Below are 20,872 nucleotides of genomic sequence, written 5' to 3'. Positions count from 1 at the left end.
AGCCAATCACAGAGCAGTAGTGACATTATTACAGGTCCTGTGCCACTAGCAGGGAAGAGATAGTTAGAGGCTGTGAATCGAAAGCAGGAGGAGGGATTTGCTTACAAGAACCAAGAGAGGGGGGCGTGAACAGTGGGGTGCACGGGAACGCCCACGGTGCATTTACATATACGTTTAAAAGGTAATTCATTAAAACGGGGCGGGGGGGGGGTCTTTTAACAAACGATTAGCAGGACTTGAATAGCCTTTTTAAAGGCTATTCAGGCATATGTCTAAAATAGCGAAAATCCAGTGATAGAGCCCCTTTAAATATGTGGAATGAATGACTGACTGTACCGTGATTATCTTTTATTACATAGTTTGTCTCCATTCATTTGCAGTACTTTTATACTTGGTAATATGTTCGACATCCTTAAATCAGGAGATGATATATCATAGTCAGATCTCTGAGATTGGGAATGTTGAAGCCCAGGCTTTCCCCCTAGTAGTAACGGCACATTTACATGGGACACTGAGACCAGTGCTAGGGCAAAACCTCTTATACGTTTAGAAAACCACTAAGAAAAATAATAGATTGACCCTACCTGACACAAATCCGTATTCCTATACGTAAAACTTGCTGCCCACCTCTGGCTCAGCTTCAAACATGGCGGAGCTCTGGGAAGGATGCTGGAAGTTGGAAGGGCCTTGCAAAGTGGCTTTAAGTTGTACACCTTGTATCTAGCTCCAGAATCAGTGGTATATGCCTCCTCAGGAATTGGGTGCGTCTTTTGTCCTCTGTTCACAAGAAACTCAAATCTATGCCAGCTAGGAACTGGAGTGGATCTCTGCCAATTTCTGGTGTAAGACATAGTAAATCTTCTAGACCACAAGAGGCAATGTGCCTTCCATGAACGGTGCACTTTTCAGAAAAGTGGTGTGTATGGTGCAAATATGCCAAAGTCACATATTTTGGTACAAACAGTCATATGCTGTAGGCCACATACATTATATCCTACTAATATTATAAAGGTGAAAGTTTGTGGGTTTGTGTGTTTGGATGTTTGTTCCTCAATCACAGCCAAACGGCTGAATGGATTTTGGGGAAATTTCACACACACACACACACACATATTTGCCAGGAAAAGGTAGTAGGCTACTTAAAATGTGGGCCACTCACCCCCAAATCGCCACCGTGATCCTCCAAAGACCCCTCCAGGCTCGGCTGTAGAAGTTGGCATTCCGCCAGCGCTGGTCTGTCCACACACCTCCTATTGGTGCATGGCAGGCTGTGGGCGGGCTATAGAGCCAGGGCTGCGGCACCATAGGTTGGGGGCTGAATGTGGGCGTGCCGATTGAGCAGGGACACAGTGAACAAGATGGCGGCAGCCCAAACTGGGGGCAGGGATGGGGGGGACAAGAAACTGGGGGCAGAGATGGGGGACAACACATATAGGCGGTTCAACGCCACCGCCATCCCACAGACGAAGTCGCGAGTAACTGCTAGTGTAGGATATGCCAGCGTTGTTTACATGAGTCTGTCTTCTTGGTATCAGCTCTATAGAGTATTTCAGCTTTGTCTCATGTAAATGAATGGGACACGCTGTAATTCCCTGTGCTAACGCTGCAAGTCGACAGGGTGTAGGCAGACTAACCCATCTAAACAATAAAGAGGCTGCAGCACTTGAGCTTCACAGCCCCTTCAAACAGATGGGGTGCGGAGAGTTAGTCTCCACAGGATATGATATTTATAAGGATGGTCATTCGCATTAAGGGGGTTTTCTGCTTTAACAATACTTAAAGGGGTTGGCCACTTTCAGACCAATATTGACAAACAAATGTACAATAAAAAGATATATACATAGATATAAAAAGATATTTTCCAATATACTTTCTGTATCAATTCCTCACGGTTTTCTAGATCTCTGCTTGCTGTCGTTCATTCTGTTACTTCTAGAGGATAAAACTCTTACCATGGTCATGTGATTTGGGGGAGGCAGACTGGCAGTCATACAGAGTACCAACTTTCAGTATAGTGTCAATGTAATGCCATGTAGAATATTGTGTGTGAATACGGCCTACAGTTCCTTTCACAATAATGTTTTGGTATTTTGCATTAGTATTTGCAAGCCAAAGTGGGCAATTTCTCTCTGCCTCAGTGAAGTTCCTTCTCCAGCCGCTGTGGCCTTTCTTACTTAATCTAGAAGATAAGTGCTTGTACGTGAAGTTGTGACGTGGCCAATTGGTTTTCACTAAAGTGAGTGAAAAATTCCTAGAAGTGAACCGTGGGAACCAGTAGTAAGTCAGAAACAGGTGACAGTTCTTTTCAAAGCCTGGACAAATACTGTATATGTTTATTCACCCTTTACGATATATTTTTATATATGCTTCAGCATGGGACCTTTGAACAAGTTGGGGGGATGGGGATACATTATTGTTGGTCTTGCTATTTGGTTGTTTTAAGATTAAAACCAAGCTGCACAATGACACACGGACTATAGTTTTTGGAAGTTTCCTCCTAGTAGAATTTTTATATAGGACGTGAGTGTCTTCTAGCCCCACAGAATCAGTGTTTCATGGTGTGGTTTAATTTATTTATTTTTTTGTTTACCCCTCCCCCCAATGATTTATAGTAACACTTTTAATATTCTACTTGTGCCTTTAATCTTAATCTATAAAGCTCCAGCATTTTAATTTGTCTTATCTACGTTCTGTCGAAATGTTCTGCTTGTAGATTGCCCTCCTTTGTGGATTCTAAAATTCACAGCATGGTGCTTTTATTTAGCAGATTTTGACTGGAGATTTAACTCCTTTCAGAATGAAGAAATTTACACTAAAACCTCACCTTTCCAACAGAGAAAGAGCTTTCCTGAATGGCCCAACTCAGTTGGGTTCTGGCCCAATCCTCGATATATTAACCAGGGTTATTGTGAAATACTGACTTTTTATGGGGTAGTGAATATACTGTGCCTGGAGAGGAGAAGGAGGTGGTAACCGTGAATACGAGGGGTTCACTGGGTTGGGATGTCTCCATGTTTTGCCATGCAGATGATGCTTATGGGGTTGCATCACGCTATTGGGGAGGGATGAACACCTCTGTAAGGCTGGGTTTAGTGGTACCTGAGGTGGCTTAGGGTAGATGGAGAAGCAGGTCTCCCTCCCCCGGTTGTTGACAGTGTGAGCTAGGTCATGAGCACATCTTGAACCCTAGTCTGCTGTGAAATCTTTGGCTGATAGAGTCCTTGCTGATGCAGACAGTAACCCAAATATACACCATAAAGAGAACAAGGAGCCCTGGAAGTGATCTGGCCCCACAGAACCCTGATCTCAACTTCAGTCTGTCTGGGATTATATGACGTCAGAAGGATTTGAGAAACACTTTGAAACATTTTCCCTGCCGAATTAAAAAAAAAACCTGTCTGCAAATGTACAGAGAAGAATTGCTGTTTTTGAATGCAAAGGGCAAAAGTCACATCAAATAGTGATTTTTAGATTTCTGTTTGTACATTCACTGTTGAAAACTAGCAGAAATAAACTATTAAAGGGGTGTTCCAAGACACATTTTATTTAAAACTGCAGCAAGTTGACAACCACAACAAACCATTATTCCTCTCTCCCTGAGCCTTAGTTTCCAGCAGCAGGAGCACCATTCTTCTGTATACAGGTCCCTTGAAGACGTCACCAGTCGCGTCCCATTTGTGCAAGGGCACCACTGCAGCCAATCGCAGGCTTTGGCAACAACCTCTTCACAAACTGCACGAGACCTCTTTGATGTGCTGTTTGTGATGAGGTGACTGCTGAGGACCGAGGCCTGTAATTGTCTGTGCGGGCACCAAGCACAAACGGCCAAAGGACTTGTATACAGACAGACTGCTAAAGATGAAGGCCAGGGGACAGGTGAGTGCTTCTTTATGTTTCCTGGTCCACTAGCTGCCATATGAACAAATAAAATAAATAATAATAATGTCTTGGAGCACCATTTTAACACTTCTATTTTTGCAAGCATTCTTACTATACAGAACTTTCTTCAGACCTGACTAAAACTGTTGACTTTCTGCTTCAATCATATCTATAGGAAAATCGCCAGTGTTGACGTAGGTTTAATTGACTTGCTGCAATTTCCAAAACCGCAGCGGTTTTGGAAATGGCAGCGTGTCTGTTGCCTGTATTTTACAGCTGTGTGGGGAGGGGATACACTAGAATCCAATCTACTACATAGTGACTGTAAAACGACACTTTTTAAAAAAAAAAAAAAAAAAAAATTTGTCTGCCTTAGTTAGGATTTTTCCTATGGTCCCTGGTTATATCACTACGCAGTTCAATCTCTGAACAACAAGCACACAAGACAGCCCCACCAGGGCCGTGAGTTGGGGGATCAGGTTGCCAATTCTGTGTTCAAAATGCCACGATCAGTCTTTTTTTTTTTTTTTTAACTCGTTTTATTGAAGAAGATATAACAAAATAAACAATACAATCAGGAGAGTGCATACACAATACAAAATTAAGGAAAAGAAAAGGGTTACAAACAAACAAAGATCTGCCACCGCGCCACCCCAACCCAGGCCTGACCATTTCGCACAAAAGAAGTGAAACAGGAATGAAGCACCTCGGCGGCCGCATAGAAACCCAACAGAAGGGGGCTACAGCCCATTCAACAAGTCTCCCTCTCAGGATTAAAAGGCGCCCAATGCTGAGTGCATCAAGGGGGCAGAGTACTGGGTAAGAGGAGAGTCACACCACGCTCCCCAAACCTTGACCAATATCTGGGGGCAGCCCCGACCTTTTATATACACTCACCGGCCACTTTATTAAGTACACCATGCTAGTAACGGGTTGGACCCCTTTTGCCTTCAGAACTGCCTCAATTCTTCGTGGCATAGATTCAACAAGGTGCTGGAAGCATTCCTCAGAGATTTTGGTCCATATTGACATGATGGCATCACACAGTTGCCGCAGATTTGTCGGCTGCACATCCATGATGCGAATCTCCCGTTCCACCACATCCCAAAGATGCTCTATTGGATTGAGATCTGGTGACTGTGGAGGCCATTGGAGTACAGTGAACTCATTGTCATGTTCAAGAAACCAGTCTGAGATGATTCCAGCTTTATGACATGGCGCATTATCCTGCTGAAAGTAGCCATCAGATATTGGGTACATTGTGGTCATAAAGGGATGGACATGGTCAGCAACAATACTCAGGTAGGCTTTGGCGTTGCAACGATGCTCAATTGGTACCAAGGGGCCCAAAGAGTGCCAAGAAAATATTCCCCACACCATGACACCACCACCACCAGCCTGAACCGTTGATACAAGGCAGGATGGATCCATGCTTTCATGTTGTTGACGCCAAATTCTGACCCTACCATCCGAATGTCGCAGCAGAAATCGAGACTCATCAGACCAGGCAACGTTTTTCCAATCTTCAGTTGTCCAATTTCGATGAGCTTGTGCAAATTGTAGCCTCAGTTTCCTGTTCTTAGCTGAAAGGAGTGGCACCCGGTGTGGTCTTCTGCTGCTGTAGCCCATCTGCCTCAAAGTTCGATGTACTGTGCGTTCAGAGATGCTCTTCTGGCTACCTTGGTTGTAACGGGTGGCTATTTGAGTCACTGTTGCCTTTCTATCAGCTCGAACCAGTCTGGCCATTCTCCTCTGACCTCTGGCATCAACAATGCATTTCCGCCCACAGAACTGCCGCTCACTGGATGTTTTTTTCTTTTTCGGACCATTCTCTGTAAACCCTAGAGATGGTTGTGCGTGAAAATCCCAGTAGATCAGCAGTTTCTGAAATACTCAGACCAGCCCTTCTGGCACCAACAACCATGCCACGTTCAAAGGCACTCAAATCACCTTTCTTCCCCATACTGATGCTCGGTTTGAACTGCAGGAGATTGTCTTGACCATGTCTACATGCCTAAATGCACTGAGTTGCCGCCATGTGATTGGCTGATTAGAAATTAAGTGTTAACGAGCAGTTGGACAGGTGTACCTAATAAAGTGGCCGGTGAGTGTATATAATCTGGTTGAACGGAAGGATCAAATTAACCAATTTCCTCCATTGAGACACAGACTGGGATCGTGAGGCCATCCACTGCAGGGCGATGGCCTTCCTGGCGTAGAATAAACACTCCCGAAGGAAAATCCGAGTATGATGCAGCCACACCTCCTCATCCAGTACACCAAATAGACAAACCTTGGGAGAAAACGGGACAGGGCAATTTAGGACAGCTGTCAGGAGATCTACCACCTCCCTCCAGAAGTCATGTATAACCAAGCAACTCCACAAATGTGCCTCGGGGCCCCAGAGAGGCTCCAAGGTGAGCCAAGGCCTAAGGAAGACGATTAGTCATTTTAATAATATTCTAGTATTATTGGTATTGTATAATTAGATATACAGCTTGTCAGACATTTTTGCTTTTTATAAATCGATCACTAGTTATCTCATGAATCAGAGCTGTGAAGTTGGTAGGCCAAGAGCCATGGTCAGAAGGATGAAGTAAAATTCCTCGGGGTGTATTTGCCTACAGTGTGAGGGAAATGGGCACAGACGTCACACTCGATTTTTGAAAGCATTCTTACTATGCAGCATTTTCTTCCTACATTTAAGTAAAACTTTTGCACAGTACATTATATATGGGACTGGGGGATCAGAAGGCATTTCACTACTAGTTTGAGTGGTCAGTGAAGTCAGATCCTCGTCTCTAAGGCTTAGGTGAGTGAAATCTCTGGGTCTGCCAGGTGGAGCACATTTATTGCTTGTGTATTTCTCTTGAATGACTTTCTTGTAATCCATTATTCTTGGTAAACCTGTTTGTATGTTATATGGAACATGTAAGTTGTAAAATATATGGGATGGGTGACCAGTAATTCTGTTATGCGGTTTAAAGACCTGTTAAGAGATGTTAAGACAAATCAGTTTATCCTGGTTTTATTGTCTAAGGCAGAGAGCTTTGAATATAGAATCCAAATAGGAAACAATTAAAGACTGACTGATCATACATGTATGCGTATGTACATACATTCATACATTCATTCATTCATTTTTATTTTTATTTTTTGTCGTTCATTTTACCTTTCCCCCTGGTCTGGAAGCTCAGTGCTGTCATTACCAAAATTTTCTGAGGTTGAGGCCCTGTGCAAGCGATGATGTTTCTGAATGGATATTGATGAAGTTGTGGGATACATATTATAATGGAGACCTGCTAGAGGATCATGAAAGTCACGGCCTTGTGGTCTGTGTATTTTGAAGTTCACACATTGACCCTGTCTATTATTTTCAGCATGTCTTGGTGAGCCCCAGCGCAGAGCAGTATGACAGTCTACTACATCAGCTACGAGATCGAATGGACGAGGGAAGGGGAGAAACAATATATGTAATAGGACAAGGGTCTGGTAAGTTTCTGTCCTCAGAGCAATACATGTATTTTCCCTCTTGCTACTGCCCACCTCCATTATTTTATCAGTTTTCTTGACTGGGGGGGGGAGGGAATAAAAATCTACTAATGGGAGCTCCTTGCATCTTCTGCATTTGTTTACTGGTGCTGGCTTCCTTCTGTGTACCTTCCACACTACCTCCCTGTCACTACTCCATGTGCAGTAGAGATGGATTGCCATCTCTACTGCACATGTTTCGCAGACGCAGTGTCTCCAGTCTCCAGCAAGCACTTGAAGAGGGGAGGAGCCATTCCCAGACATGAAGGCACGTAAGTATTGATGATACCGGATTATCAGAAAGTGTCCCTGGGGCGGTAATATGACTGCCCCAGGGATATGGGTAATTATACTTTTATACTTTGTTGGGGCTTTATTTTATGGAATAGGTGACCTAAGGTGCTGCCTGATTTGCTGAGAATCCACAAGAGGGCTCTGCATGGTGAATGTTAGTATGAGGCACCACCTGGCAGGTTGTTTTCCTTTGAGAGGCATATTTGGCTTCTAGTTGGACCATATTGTACCCAAAAATGCTGGGGTGGCCTGTGTGTTAACAGTGACTGGCTAGCAGGTTTCATCCACCAGAAACACAGCTAACACCCACGGAGCTGAGACAGCGTCACCTACTGAGTCCATGCCATACCTTATTTTAACCACTACATGCCAGACTCTACCTTCTCTTACCTTATCCCTCTGTTGTGGGGATGTCCCTGACAGTGGGTGTTGGGGGGGGTATATTGGGGAAAATTTGAGGAGTTAGAGGTTGAATGGAGGAAGACTGTACTGGTCATACGCAGAGGGGAGGATTGGGGGGGCAATACTGCTACAAGTGCAGCTGTACAGTGGCATCTGGAGCTTCTGTGGAGGTATTTTGTGGTGCTCAGTAGTATTAGTTTGGTGCTGCTGGGGTGCAATCTAGTGCTGCATTGTAGTGTTTGGCACATTCGGAGCAGTATTTTGTACTTTGGTGTCTGGCTCTTCTGGGAGGCATTTTCTGCTGAACACTGGTATTGTGTGTCCTGTACTGTAGTATTTGGTTGCCACTGGAGAAGATATTGTATATACAGCACAATGGCATTTGGTCGGCACTATGCGGTATTATTTCATTGCTGGTAAAGACTGTGGCATCACAACAGATGCATTGATGAGGCCGGAGGAGAATTCCTGTTCTATAATATACGTAATGCGTTTTGCTGCATTTTGCAGTAGTTTTCACCTTTGGTATTGCTGGAGATCAGCATGTAGTACAATAGTCCTTTACAACTCCCTAATTATATGTCCATACCAGCTCACGCGTGTGTGAATAAGACATTGCTGAAGCGGTCTTTTTCTTTTCTTTACCTAATCACTAGGCCATGACTTCTAATCTCAAAGACCATGTAGGGCTGGTCCTGCTGACCTTGTCCTATTTACAGCCTGTGTTGGGAATTGATAAAGTACAAAGTACTTTTTATGCGTATGATCCTACTAATGTAAATTTTAACATCCAGATTATCTGTTTCTTAACACAGTGTCACTAAATGTTGCTGTCCATGTGTACTTCATTTAATAAGATCTTCCTGTAATTTTCCTTTCTGTTTATACAGTATGTAAATACAGCCCACTTTCCTATAGAAGGCTGTCTGTGCATACTATACTGTTGTGGAGTAATAATGTGTACAAATTCTAGCCTCCATATTAATGCCACAGATCCCGTCCCAAAAAACAGGTCTTAAAATGAGAACTTACAGCATCATTGATCCTTGTGATTCTGCTACTTGAGTCGTTAGACTTGCAGTAAAGATGCACATACACCCTCATACACATGCAAACTTAGATGCACCAAGCCTAAGGCTGAGGCCCCACGTTGTGGAAAGGCGGCTATTTTTTGTTGTTGTGGATTAAGCGAAAGGGAGATGTGTAAGAACTTCCAAGATATTTTCCTTTTTGTAACCATTCTTGGCATTAGCTCAAAAGAACGCAGCTGACTCTAGGTTCACACTTGCGTTAGGATTTCCATTCTTCGGGTCTGCTTGGGGAACCGAAAAACAGAAACCCAATTTGCTTACAAAACGGTTAACAGTGTACCCCATAGGCTATAATGTTGGCCACTGGGTTTCCACTCGTTAGAATCCCCGAACGGAATTCAAGCCTAAATCTGCAACAACAACAGCAAAAAACCCTGGGGCCTCAGTCTAAAACAGGAATGTTGCTCTCTGCTGGGACTTGATGTATGAGCCTTACCAGAGAGTCAAGTGTCCCATTTGGAGTAGTGCAAATGCTACGGTTTATTATTCTTTCAACTGTTCTTTATAGACTAGGTTCACACTACATTTGGTCACTACATCGGACACCTGACTCGCAAAGTATTGAGACTTATACAGTACGGTAGTCTACGGTAGTCATAGGTGTATATGGGTTAGCTTTATGCCAGTATTGTCCATTTGGCATACTTGCATACTTTTTCTTTATTTATATATATATAATATAATCTTACATGGCCTTATTGTATGAGCACCATGTTTGTCTTTGGGTACTGAACATCTCAAAATATTATGTAGCTGTCCCATGGCATATGAAAAATATAATAACGGGGGGGGGGGGGGGGGTCAAACTAGCATGTCCACGATTCACGTCATATGTTTGATCATGTAACAATTTTTTCCTTTACTCAGATGGGACAGAATATGGCCTAAATGAAGCTGATATGGAGGCATCTGTTGCTACAGTAACTAGCATGGCAGAGCAAATTGGTGCTGATATGATCCTACTACGAGAGCACCAGGAGGCTGGAGGCAAAGTTCGAGACTATTTGGTGCGCAAATGTGTAGGAGATAATGACTTCTTGGAAGTAAGGTGAGACTTGTGGGTGAGGTGGCTTCTGCTAAATTATATTTGTGTGTCTTTATAACTGTAACTGTGGCCTGGTCACATTTTTGACATGAAGATTTTCCTAATTGATGTTTTTAGTGGTTCTCCCAATATGAACAGTAGTTAAAGGACTCCTGAGTTTTTTCATTAGAAGTTTAAATATTTGCAGGGTTTTGTTGGGCAATCTGTTCGCTGGCTGTATAGGCCTTGTATATTTAATTTTTTTGCTATGTCAATTAAGTCTGCTGCACATTTTCAATTTTTGTCTATGGCTGGGGGTGTACAGTTTGCCCCCACACCCCACCCCACCACCACCACCACAACACACATCCATTATAAATACTACATACAGGTACAGTAAGTGAGTTTTTTTGCTTGTAAAGCTAAGTTTACACTTGCATCAGGCTCTCTGTTGTTCTGGTCCACCATGTGGACGCAAGTGAAAGAGGGCCCATCCGCTAAAACAGTGGTCACCCACGGAACCCATAGACTATGGTTAGGTCTAGTGGGTGCCATTTTTATACTGTGCAGGACTTTTATTCTCTGAAATTTTTGGCAGAACCTCCAGACGTGGAGACTCCGACAAATATGCAAACCTAGCCTAATTTTGCTAGGAGTTACCATAACTAGGAAAGTGCCGTAAAAAGCCCTAGTGGCTCTCATATAGAAGATCCATGAACACTGGACTTAAGATCCAGGTTATGATGCAACTAAACAGATCTCTGACACAGAAAAAGAGAGATTTGATAACAATAAGGAAAGCTGCATACTGTCAATGACTAAGATATCATCAGTAATAACACAAGCATCTATCTATTCAGAAATAAAAGTACTCAGTATGACCTGTGAGAATCTTCTGCGCAATGTAGAAGCTGGGAAAGCCGTGTGGAATCTTTCCTTCTCCAGTCACTGTGTGAAGAAATCCCAGCCCCTCCCTCCCCTGCATTCACTGCGAACCTGTCTTGCTTTTTTAATGGTATCTATTGACAGATCTTCCTTAGTAACAGGGAGTGAGCAGCAAATTAGCTAGTAGGGAGACTCCTAGTTGCAGGATCTTTTACAGAAGTTTTTCAAGCAGCAAACAAGTACATGTTTTAATAAAGTGGATTATATTTTCATTTAGAATCACTAAGTTGTCTCAAAACAGAGTGTAAGGGGCTACCTCCCAGTCACAGATTGAGGTTTGTAAAGCATAAAATATTGTTACAAAAGAATTATGTCTCAAAATATAAGAGGTTTTCACTGGTTGGATCAGGGTTCTAAACGCCAATCTTTGGCAGACCGTAGCAGCTAAACTGCTTGTTCAGTTTGTATTGCAGCCTTTCCAGACTTTCTCGGAAGAGCTCAGCATTACCTCTCTAGTGTACAGGAGAAGCACAGAAGCCTATAGAAAGACAGCTGCTATACTCAGTACCGGGCACCCTGCCAGCTTCATTCTACAGAGGTTGGGAGTGGGGTCTCGGTGTCTAGACCTCCAGACCAACACTAATGAAAGAAAGCTTGTTATAAGTTCTGATTACCTATTAGAAGTTTCTGTAAATCGGGATTCTTTTAAGCATAGCTTATCTGGCATAAAAAAAGGCTGTAAACCAGAGAGCCTAGAAGTGTTGTGGGGGGGGGCTATTATTATAGACAGTAGAAAGAATTGCTTATATTTTAGGTGTAGGCTCATGTGTTCTTGAAGCATGACGCGGTGGCTGGAGAGGTGATGATGTCATCAAGTTGGAGCAGAAGCCGAGGAACAGGAGTTGTGGTTTCCCCTGTTACCCTCTGCACTGTTATAATAAAGCATAACCAGTGCAAATAATGTGCTTTACCCCCTTTAAGACACTTGAACCTCTTTCTGCAGCTCTTTCTGTTCTTCCTGCTGAGATAGTGATACTGTATGTTACAGAAAATAACATAAAGGGAATGTGCCGCGAGAAGTGACCTAAATTTTTAATCAAGTTTTATGTTAAACATATTGTTAAATAATTTTTGGTGAGGAGTCTGAATTAGAGGAAAAAATCCCTAGAAAGCCTGCAGTTCTGACTTTGGCAACTAAGCCAAATAATAAGCTGAGACTTCCTATTTTCTGTGGAGAGGTGATTTTACAGCTTTTCTACTCCCCCCTCTGTGCAGTGACATTTTGAGAATTTGAATTTGTTTTTGGAATTGAAAATTGAAGAGTATCATCAAAAATTCTTGCAAAATATGTTTAAATTACAAATGTAATTTAAACATTTAGTCATTTCCTGGTGACCCTTACCTTTTAACTAATATAGCCAAACTTTGAAATACAAGCTTTCTGTAGTGAGAACTTGCTCATTGATAAGGTCTTGTGATTACAGCAGCATTGCCATTGATTGAAGCCAGATTTTTCTATAGACTCAGTGGTCCAGATTTGGTAATAAACAGTACAAGCGAAGACGGTCTGAAAATACCCCACATTTATCACAGTGACTGCTGCTGGATGATAAATCTGGGGTATCTTTATACTGCCTGTATCTGTAAAACTGCAAGCAACGGTAGAAAGTTCCTGTTAGTTGGGTGAATTTGGAAGAAAGCAAAGTCTGCAGCACAGTTTGAGGAGCAAGCCTCCATGTACAGCATGGAGAACTGTGAAGCTTATTTAACTCCAGGTACACTTTCCAAGGGGTTTTGCACAGTACTGTTGGTGTATTACTGGGATTGGCCATCACCTAGTGATTCAGGGAGCCCCTACAGAAACCTGGTTAAGCACTGCTGTCGTTTCACTGTTTTTTCCCTGCACAGTGAAATTCCTGGCTACCTGCTGAGCTGAGAACTACATTACTGATGAGGTACAGTTGATCCCTGGAGTCCAAAGATGTCAGTGCAATGTAATGTCCATTTCAATAGCTTCATGACTACAGTATTCATATAGTGGTAAAGCTGTACCCTTTTATTTTCTCTAATAGGGTTGCTGTAGTAGGTAATGTGGATGCTGGAAAAAGCACACTCTTGGGAGTTTTGACTCATGGAGAACTGGACAATGGGCGTGGCTTTGCCAGGCAGAAGCTGTTTCGGCACAAACATGAGATTGAGTCGGGTCGCACCAGCAGTGTTGGCAACGACATTTTAGGATTTGATAGCCATGGTCATGTTGTCAATAAGCCAGACAGTCATGGTGGAAGTTTGGAGTGGACCAAGATATGCGAGAAGTCTTCAAAAATCATTACTTTTATTGATCTAGCTGGACATGAAAAATACTTGAAGACCACTGTGTTTGGAATGACTGGCCATCTGCCAGACTTCTGTATGCTCATGGTGAGAATATAATGGGTGTCTGTGCTATTCCATTTATTTATATTGTTTTTATTGAACCTAATTTTTACCCTATTCTTATTTCCTTTCTTACTGGACACCTTTTGAATATAGTTTGCTGTTCGTGAAATGAGTCGGTTTTCTGGCATAATTAAACTGTCTCCGGAAATCATATCTTTCATTGTTCTATTTATGCAGCCTGCGTCACTTTTTCCGATTTTTATATATACGAAATTGTGAGGATTTTAATCCCAATCATTTGTGATACACAGCACTGTTAGAGGGGGGCTCTGTCTCCTCTCCTGACATATTTTGGCAAATATTTGTAAGCTCCATAAAATAATCTTGGGTCACCTTTTGTGTCTGATCTGCATTGTGAAGTTCTACTGTTTATATCTATGCATAACAGCAAATGGAGAACTGGGTGATCTTCAGTGGCACAATGCACGTGTACTGGCAGCCACTGGAGAGGTGTCCAGGGCTCGTTCCTGGTGTCTTCTAAGGTAATAATCCTGTTGGAGCTGAAGGTACCGGACTTGGGGCCCTAAATACAAACAGTATACGGGCACAGGATTATTAATTGTAATTTTTCAACAAAATTCTGACGCCTCCAACAAGACTTGGTGCTGTTTTATTTCTAATGTAAGGTATGCGACTATTTCATAATAATAATAATGATGGCCTGTAATGCAGAATTGTTTTAAATTTTTTAGGTGGGCAGTAATGCTGGTATTGTGGGTATGACAAAGGAGCACCTGGGTCTGGCATTGGCTTTGAACGTCCCAGTCTTTGTAGTAGTAACAAAGATTGACATGTGTCCATCAAACATATTGCAAGGTAAAAAAAATAGTAATACTTCATATCCTACATGAATTTCCAGTTGAATTTTAACATAATGGGGTCTTTGCTGAGGTGACAGTTTTGAAGCATTAGATCTCAGCACCTCCATTAGATCATACATTGGTTATGTCAGGAAACAACAATTATTATTACCCCGTACTCAAGGACTGTTTCAAGGACTGTTGCTCCCGTGGATCAGCTATGTATGGTTTAGTGGACTAGGCAATGGTCACATGGTTTTAACCATTTGAACACTGTGTACTAGCTGAATGTATTCAGCCAGATACAGGCAGCAGAATTTCCTGCACCTGCTCATGTACTGAACATGTGTAAATTGCGTGACCGCTGCCACATGATCTATGGTAGCAATGAGTCGTGAAATTCAGCATGGGTAAGCTGTTGTTGGCTATTAGGAAGCCTTCACACGATGTAAGAACACGTTCAGAATGAGCACGTAAAAAGCAGCTCCCATTGACTTGAATGAGAGCCGGCATACGTGCGCTCCCCATTGAAATCAATGGGAGGCTTTTTTTCCCCTATGCTTTCAATGTATTACACGCATAATGCATTGAAAGCATAGGGAAAAAAGCCTCCCATTGATTTCAATGGGGAGCGCACATATGCCGGCTCCCATTCAAGTCAATGGGAGCTGCTTTTTACGCACTCATTCTGAACGTGTTTTTACGATCAGAATGAGCACAGCGTTACATCGTGTGAAGGCTCCCTTACATGTAAGAAAACCATATTTTAGAACACTTGAGAAATTTGACTAGGAAGTTGGTGACCTCTTCACTGCTATCATATCAAACTGTAGAAGCAATCATGTCCTGTAAAGCCTCATTCAGACATGTGCCCATATGGTGGGGAAAAAAAATCTACATTTTACTGTGGAATGAAAAAGGTAAAAATCTGCTGCAAAATCTTCATGTATCACAAAATCTGTGTACCAACTGGATTAAAATGCTGGTGTTCAGGTCAGGTTTTCCAAGCACAGAATTCCTGACATGTCCCTTGATTTCTGTATAAAACCAAATGAAAAAAAAAAAACAACTTTTCATTTGCTGTAAAGAAATTACAAATAAAGTTTTGGGTTGTTTAACTTTGTAGAAACCCTGAAGCTGCTGCAGAGGCTTCTTAAGTCTCCTGGTTGCAGAAAGATCCCAGTCTTGGTTCAGAACAAAGATGATGTTATTGTCACCGCTTCCAACTTCAGCTCAGAAAGGTACAAGTCTCTAGTAAAAATGGATATTCCCCATGTGTTGAAATTCGGAGGGAACTTTGGGATTTGTAGCATTTTTAAACTTTATTCACATTCTCTTTAGTCTATTTTATTGGGTTTGTTGGTAGTATTGTCTGCAGTGCTACAGTTGCATTTTTTTGTTGTGATGCTAACCTATACTTGTTATAACCTTCTTCACAGGATGTGTCCGATCTTTCAGATCTCAAATGTAACAGGGGAGAATCTGGATCTCCTTAAGATGTTCCTTAATTTACTATCTCCACGTACTAGCTCCAGGGAGGAAGAACCTGCAGAGTTTCAGATTGATGATACTTACTCAGTACCGGTAAGGTCAAAGAGATCTCTGTACAGAAGAAGCAGGAATGTGTTATAGACTCCTCAGAGATGTGTGGGTACACACACCAATTATTTAAAAATAAAAAAAATGTCCAAAAAATAGAGCACCTAGTACAGTGCATGTAATGGTTATTGGCATTGTGTGTTAACTATAGAAGAATAATTGTAAGGCTGTGTTCTCCGTGAAGTTTTGGGGTCAGTTTTGTTTGCAGTGGCTCTTAATGTATCTTTCTTTAGGGTGTGGGCACTGTAGTGTCTGGAACGACCTTAAGGGGCCTGATTAAGCTAAATGATCTGCTGCTGCTAGGACCAGACCCCCTGGGAAACTTTACATCAATTGCAGTGAAGTCAATACATCGAAAGCGAATGCCTGTTAAAGAAGTACGTGGTGGCCAGACAGCATCTTTTGCTTTGAAGAAGGTGAGTATCCAGAAAAGAAAAACTTAAAGGGGTATTCCCACGTCACATACTCATCAGTCTTTACTGCTGTAAAATCTTCTTTTTTCCTGGTTTCTTGCATCATTTGGTGGGCGGGGTTTCACATGCAACCTGCCGTTTAGCTCCGCCCACCCATATTGGACTATGAAGTACAGGCAGCAGCAACTCCATTCTGTGTTACATACAGAGACTGCCTGTCTCTGCCATAATGAACACAATTGAATTAGCTAGCCTGATAACTGGGAGAACAGAAGAAATGAAAGCAGCTCCTCTCCTCTATCTGCTAACAGGAAGCTAGGTCACGTGGTGTAGACACAGGAATAGCTAGATACACAGGCTCGCTCCCCTGCACTTAGCCCCTCCTTCCTCCCCCCTGAGAGCAGCAGATACATCACTTGACTCATGAGCAGCTAAGTCAGGGCTGTGGCCACAAAGAATTGAATAAAGTAAGATAATGGACAAACAAAGCAGTTTTGCTGAAGCAGTGAATTTAGGAAAAGTCTTACATCCATATTAACAAGCAGTATAGATAGGATCCTTGTGATGGGACAACCCCTTTAAGGCGGGAACAGTCCAAAATAGTTAAGGCTATGTTAACCATTAAGAGACCCCATTGCAATGTATTCCTGAAATCTGCAGACGAAAAAGTCCTGCACACTGCATTGTTTAAAAACAATGGACACCCATTGGGTCCTCATCCAAACCAGAAAAACAAAGCGCGATGTTAGTGTGAACTTAGTGTTCTGCTTATTGGTGGCACTGCATTGATATCCCAGGCTTCTAATACTGTGTTTCATCTTCTTTAGATTAAACGCTCTTCTATCAGGAAGGGCATGGTGATGGTTTCCCCACGGCTTAATCCTCAGGCATCCTGGGAGTTTGAAGCTGAGATCTTGGTTTTACATCATCCAACCACGATCAGCCCGCGATACCAGGCAATGGGTATTATGTTTTTTCCATCTGTAAAATATAAGTAGTATCAGTTATACTATATAGTCTGCTTAAAGGGATCCTATCTTTCAAACCCTTTCTTTTCTAACACGACGGAATAGCCTTAAGAAAGGCTAGTCATCTGCTACCTTTCATTGTCTTCTCTGCGCCGCCGTTTGTCTAAAATCCCGTTTTTTGTCGGTATGTAAATGATTTCTTTCACAGCACTGGGGCGGGCCTCAGTGCTCAAACAGCACTGGGGGCGGCCCGAATGCTGCGAGAGAACTCTCCAGCGACACCTCCATCTTCGTCTGGAACGAGGTCTTCACTGCGTCTTCTGGTGGTGGCTTCTAACTTCTAGGCCTCAGGCTTAGGGCAAGCCGATGTGTTAGGAAAAAAAAAAAAGGGGTTTGAAAGATAGTATCCCTTTAAGTGATGCTGAGGCCAGAATTATATACTTCAATTGTCTATATCTGTTTTCATTCCTTTCACTTGTTAAGTGAAAAATTAACCTTTTACTCAGTTGGTGACCTTTATGTGTTATATATTCTAATACACACTAATGAGATGTTCTCTTTTAGTACATTGTGGAAGTATTCGCCAAACTGCCACCATCTTGAGCATGAGCCGCGACTGCTTACGTACTGGTGACAAAGCTACAGTTCACTTCAGATTCATTAAGACTCCTGAGTACTTGCATATAGACCAAAGGCTGGTTTTTAGAGAGGGACGAACCAAAGCTGTGGGCACCATAACTAAGGTATTATTTCCTGAGCGAAAGTGTCTGAGAGGTTTCATATGGCTCCTCTTCCGCAATCTATCATGATATGAGACCATGATTACTTGCTCTTTCTTATGGATTACCCATGTGTGTTCTAGGGCCCTTACTCAAATTCTTTTGCTTTGCCTGAAGCACTAAACAAATAAATGTAATGAGTATAGGAAGCTCTGTTCACCCATTAAGAACATGGCCTAGTTTGATACTAAAGGATATTCCACCCCACCCCCATACACACACCTTTTTATTTCTTTGACATTTTTCCTTGGCCCATGCACGACTTGAACACTAGGTGGCGAAATTGCTACTAGAATACATTGCAATGCTACTCCAAAATGAAAGGAATTTAAAACTTTGACAAAAAACTATGTAGATTTTCACATGAAATTTGAAGAGCACCACTATATTTTGCCTTTATTGGGCAGGACCAAGTTCCGTGCCAATGGATAAGATGTATTTTTTACCATCCATTCATTTCAGTGGGAATTCTGAATAACAAGCGCATATATACACTCACCGGCCACTTTATTAGGTACACCTGTCCAACTGCTCGTTAACACTTAATTTCTAATCAGCCAATCACATGGCGGCAACTCAGTGCATTTAGGCATGTAGACATGGTCAAGACAATCTCCTGCAGTTCAAACCGAGCATCAGTATGGGGAAGAAAGGTGATTTGAGTGCCTTTGAACGTGGCATGGTTGTTGGTGCCAGAAGGGCTGGTCTGAGTATTTCAGAAACTGCTGATCTACTGGGATTTTCACGCACAACCATCTCTAGGGTTTACAGAGAATGGTCCGAAAAAGAAAAAACATCCAGTGAGCGGCAGTTCTGTGGGCGGAAATGCGTTGTTGATGCCAGAGGTCAGAGGAGAATGGCCAGACTGGTTCGAGCTGATAGAAAGGCAACAGTGACTCAAATAGCCACCCGTTACAACCAAGGTAGCCAGAAGAGCATCTCTGAACGCACAGTACGTCGAACTTTGAGGCAGATGGGCTACAGCAGCAGAAGACCACACCGGGTGCCACTCCTTTCAGCTAAGAACAGGAAACTGAGGCTACAATTTGCACCAGCTCATCGAAATTGGACAATTGAAGATTGGAAAAACGTTGCCTGGTCTGATGAGTCTCGATTTCTGCTGCGACATTCGGATGGTAGGGTCAGAGTTTGGCGTCAACAACATGAAAGCATGGATCCATCCTGCCTTGTATCAACGGTTCAGGCTGGTGGTGGTGGTGTCATGGTGTGGGGAATATTTTCTTGGCACTCTTTGGGCCCCTTGGTACCAATTGAGCATCGTTTTGAGGCAGTTCTGAAGGCAAAAGGGGGTCCAACCCGTTACTAGCATGGTGTACCTAATAAAGTGGCCGGTGAGTGTGTGTATGTATAATATATATATATATATATATATATATATATATATATATATATATATATATAATTTTTTTTATTATTTTTATTTTATTTATTTTTTTTTATCTAGTGGAAGAAACTGCTACTACCTCCCATAGAAACTAATGTAATGCTGATTTTAGGCGGAATTTGAGATGGATTCCACCTCAAATTCAGCATCAAATTCCTACGTTTGAACACTCCTAAAACTTAAAACCCGTATTGAAATACATATGAGTGACATGGGGTTCTTCAATTACCCTGTCCCCATGGCCACCCATCAGCACCCCGCAATTGCAGCAGTGCTGATGAGGGGAGCAAACTCAAATCAAATCTTCATGATGTACTATTGTCAATACATGGGACCAAGTTCCTACTGCTGACATAATAGTATGTCAGTATATAATGAAGCATATAACTAAGAAAACCATAATATAACATCTCTGATTTGTATTCTCTAGTTGTTACAGAGCACAAACAACTTGCCGATGAACTCAAAGCCACAACAAGTGAAGATGCAGTCCACCAAAAAGAGCCCGCTTGGAAAGAAGGATGAACCAAGCCCAGGGGCAGCAGTAACGGATGAGGTTCCCCCCACAGCTAATGCTGTGGCAACCTCCGGTGCAACCCCACTGCCAGCACAGGTACAGGGGAAAGATAAAAACACTTTGGGGGTCACTTATTAAGACCAGCATTTCATTAATTCATTCATATATATGTAAAAGAAAAGAAAAACCAGCCCTCCTGGGATCTTCATGAGATGAAGTCTTTAAAATCGTATATATTTTTTATTATTGTGAGCCCATGCTCCAATGCTGAGAAATTCTGTTTTCTGTAAGTATTGAGTCTTGACATGCGGTTGTGGTGCTACGTTAGATTCAAGTGTGCTGACTCTTATCCAATTTCTGAGCATTGGAGCACCAGAACACGATAACAAAGGTACCTTTGGAATCAATCAAAAACTGATTTTAAGACTACCTTTTAAGCAGCTCATGTCTCTTAATAAATCTGGCACACCTTATGTCTGTCTGTCAGAGCCCTCTCTTACCAAGACCCAACTTAAATACAAACTGAATGTTGTAATGTGACATATTAATTGTATATGATATCATATATGATTCACATGAGCAAGTTTAAGCCATTAAACTAAGTCTGTCTGTTGGCTGGATTTACCCGCCTGAACCTTATGGCACGGAAGGGACTCCTAGCATTATACTTATCTATGTTGCCAGGAGTTCCTGGCTGCCAGAAACATGCGCTCCCATACTGTAATCAATAATTATACTTCTAGGAGTCTCTCCCCTGGCATAAGGGGCAAGCTGGCAAATTCGGCCAACACCCGGACTGCGTTTCACGGCTCAAACTTGGTCGTGTGAATTGACATGCAAAACTGC

At 42.4% G+C, this 20,872-nt stretch overlaps 1 protein-coding gene across 2 annotated transcripts in view; it reads left to right on the top strand.

Moving 5' to 3' along the window:
* GTPBP1 (GTP binding protein 1) overlaps positions 1–20,872 on the top strand; it is a 144,317-nt gene that overhangs the window by 3,875 nt on the left and 119,570 nt on the right. For both annotated transcript variants that reach the window (XR_012717456.1, XM_075286833.1), the window contains exons 2-11: positions 7,260–7,371; positions 10,065–10,245; positions 13,179–13,527; positions 14,238–14,361; positions 15,472–15,586; positions 15,785–15,929; positions 16,178–16,360; positions 17,185–17,320; positions 17,890–18,068; positions 19,940–20,122. Coding sequence is in view for 1 of the 2 variants with exons in the window: in XM_075286833.1 (XP_075142934.1) it covers positions 7,260–7,371; positions 10,065–10,245; positions 13,179–13,527; positions 14,238–14,361; positions 15,472–15,586; positions 15,785–15,929; positions 16,178–16,360; positions 17,185–17,320; positions 17,890–18,068; positions 19,940–20,122 (1,707 nt within the window). In the remaining variant the exon portion in view is untranslated. The remainder of the gene's footprint in view (positions 1–7,259; positions 7,372–10,064; positions 10,246–13,178; positions 13,528–14,237; positions 14,362–15,471; positions 15,587–15,784; positions 15,930–16,177; positions 16,361–17,184; positions 17,321–17,889; positions 18,069–19,939; positions 20,123–20,872) is intronic.

The sequence above is a fragment of the Leptodactylus fuscus genome, chromosome 9 (genome assembly GCF_031893055.1).
Source record: "Leptodactylus fuscus isolate aLepFus1 chromosome 9, aLepFus1.hap2, whole genome shotgun sequence".
NCBI lineage: Eukaryota > Metazoa > Chordata > Amphibia > Anura > Leptodactylidae > Leptodactylus > Leptodactylus fuscus.
Note: the sequence above shows the minus strand (reverse complement) of the source record. Positions and strands in the feature narration are given on the sequence as shown.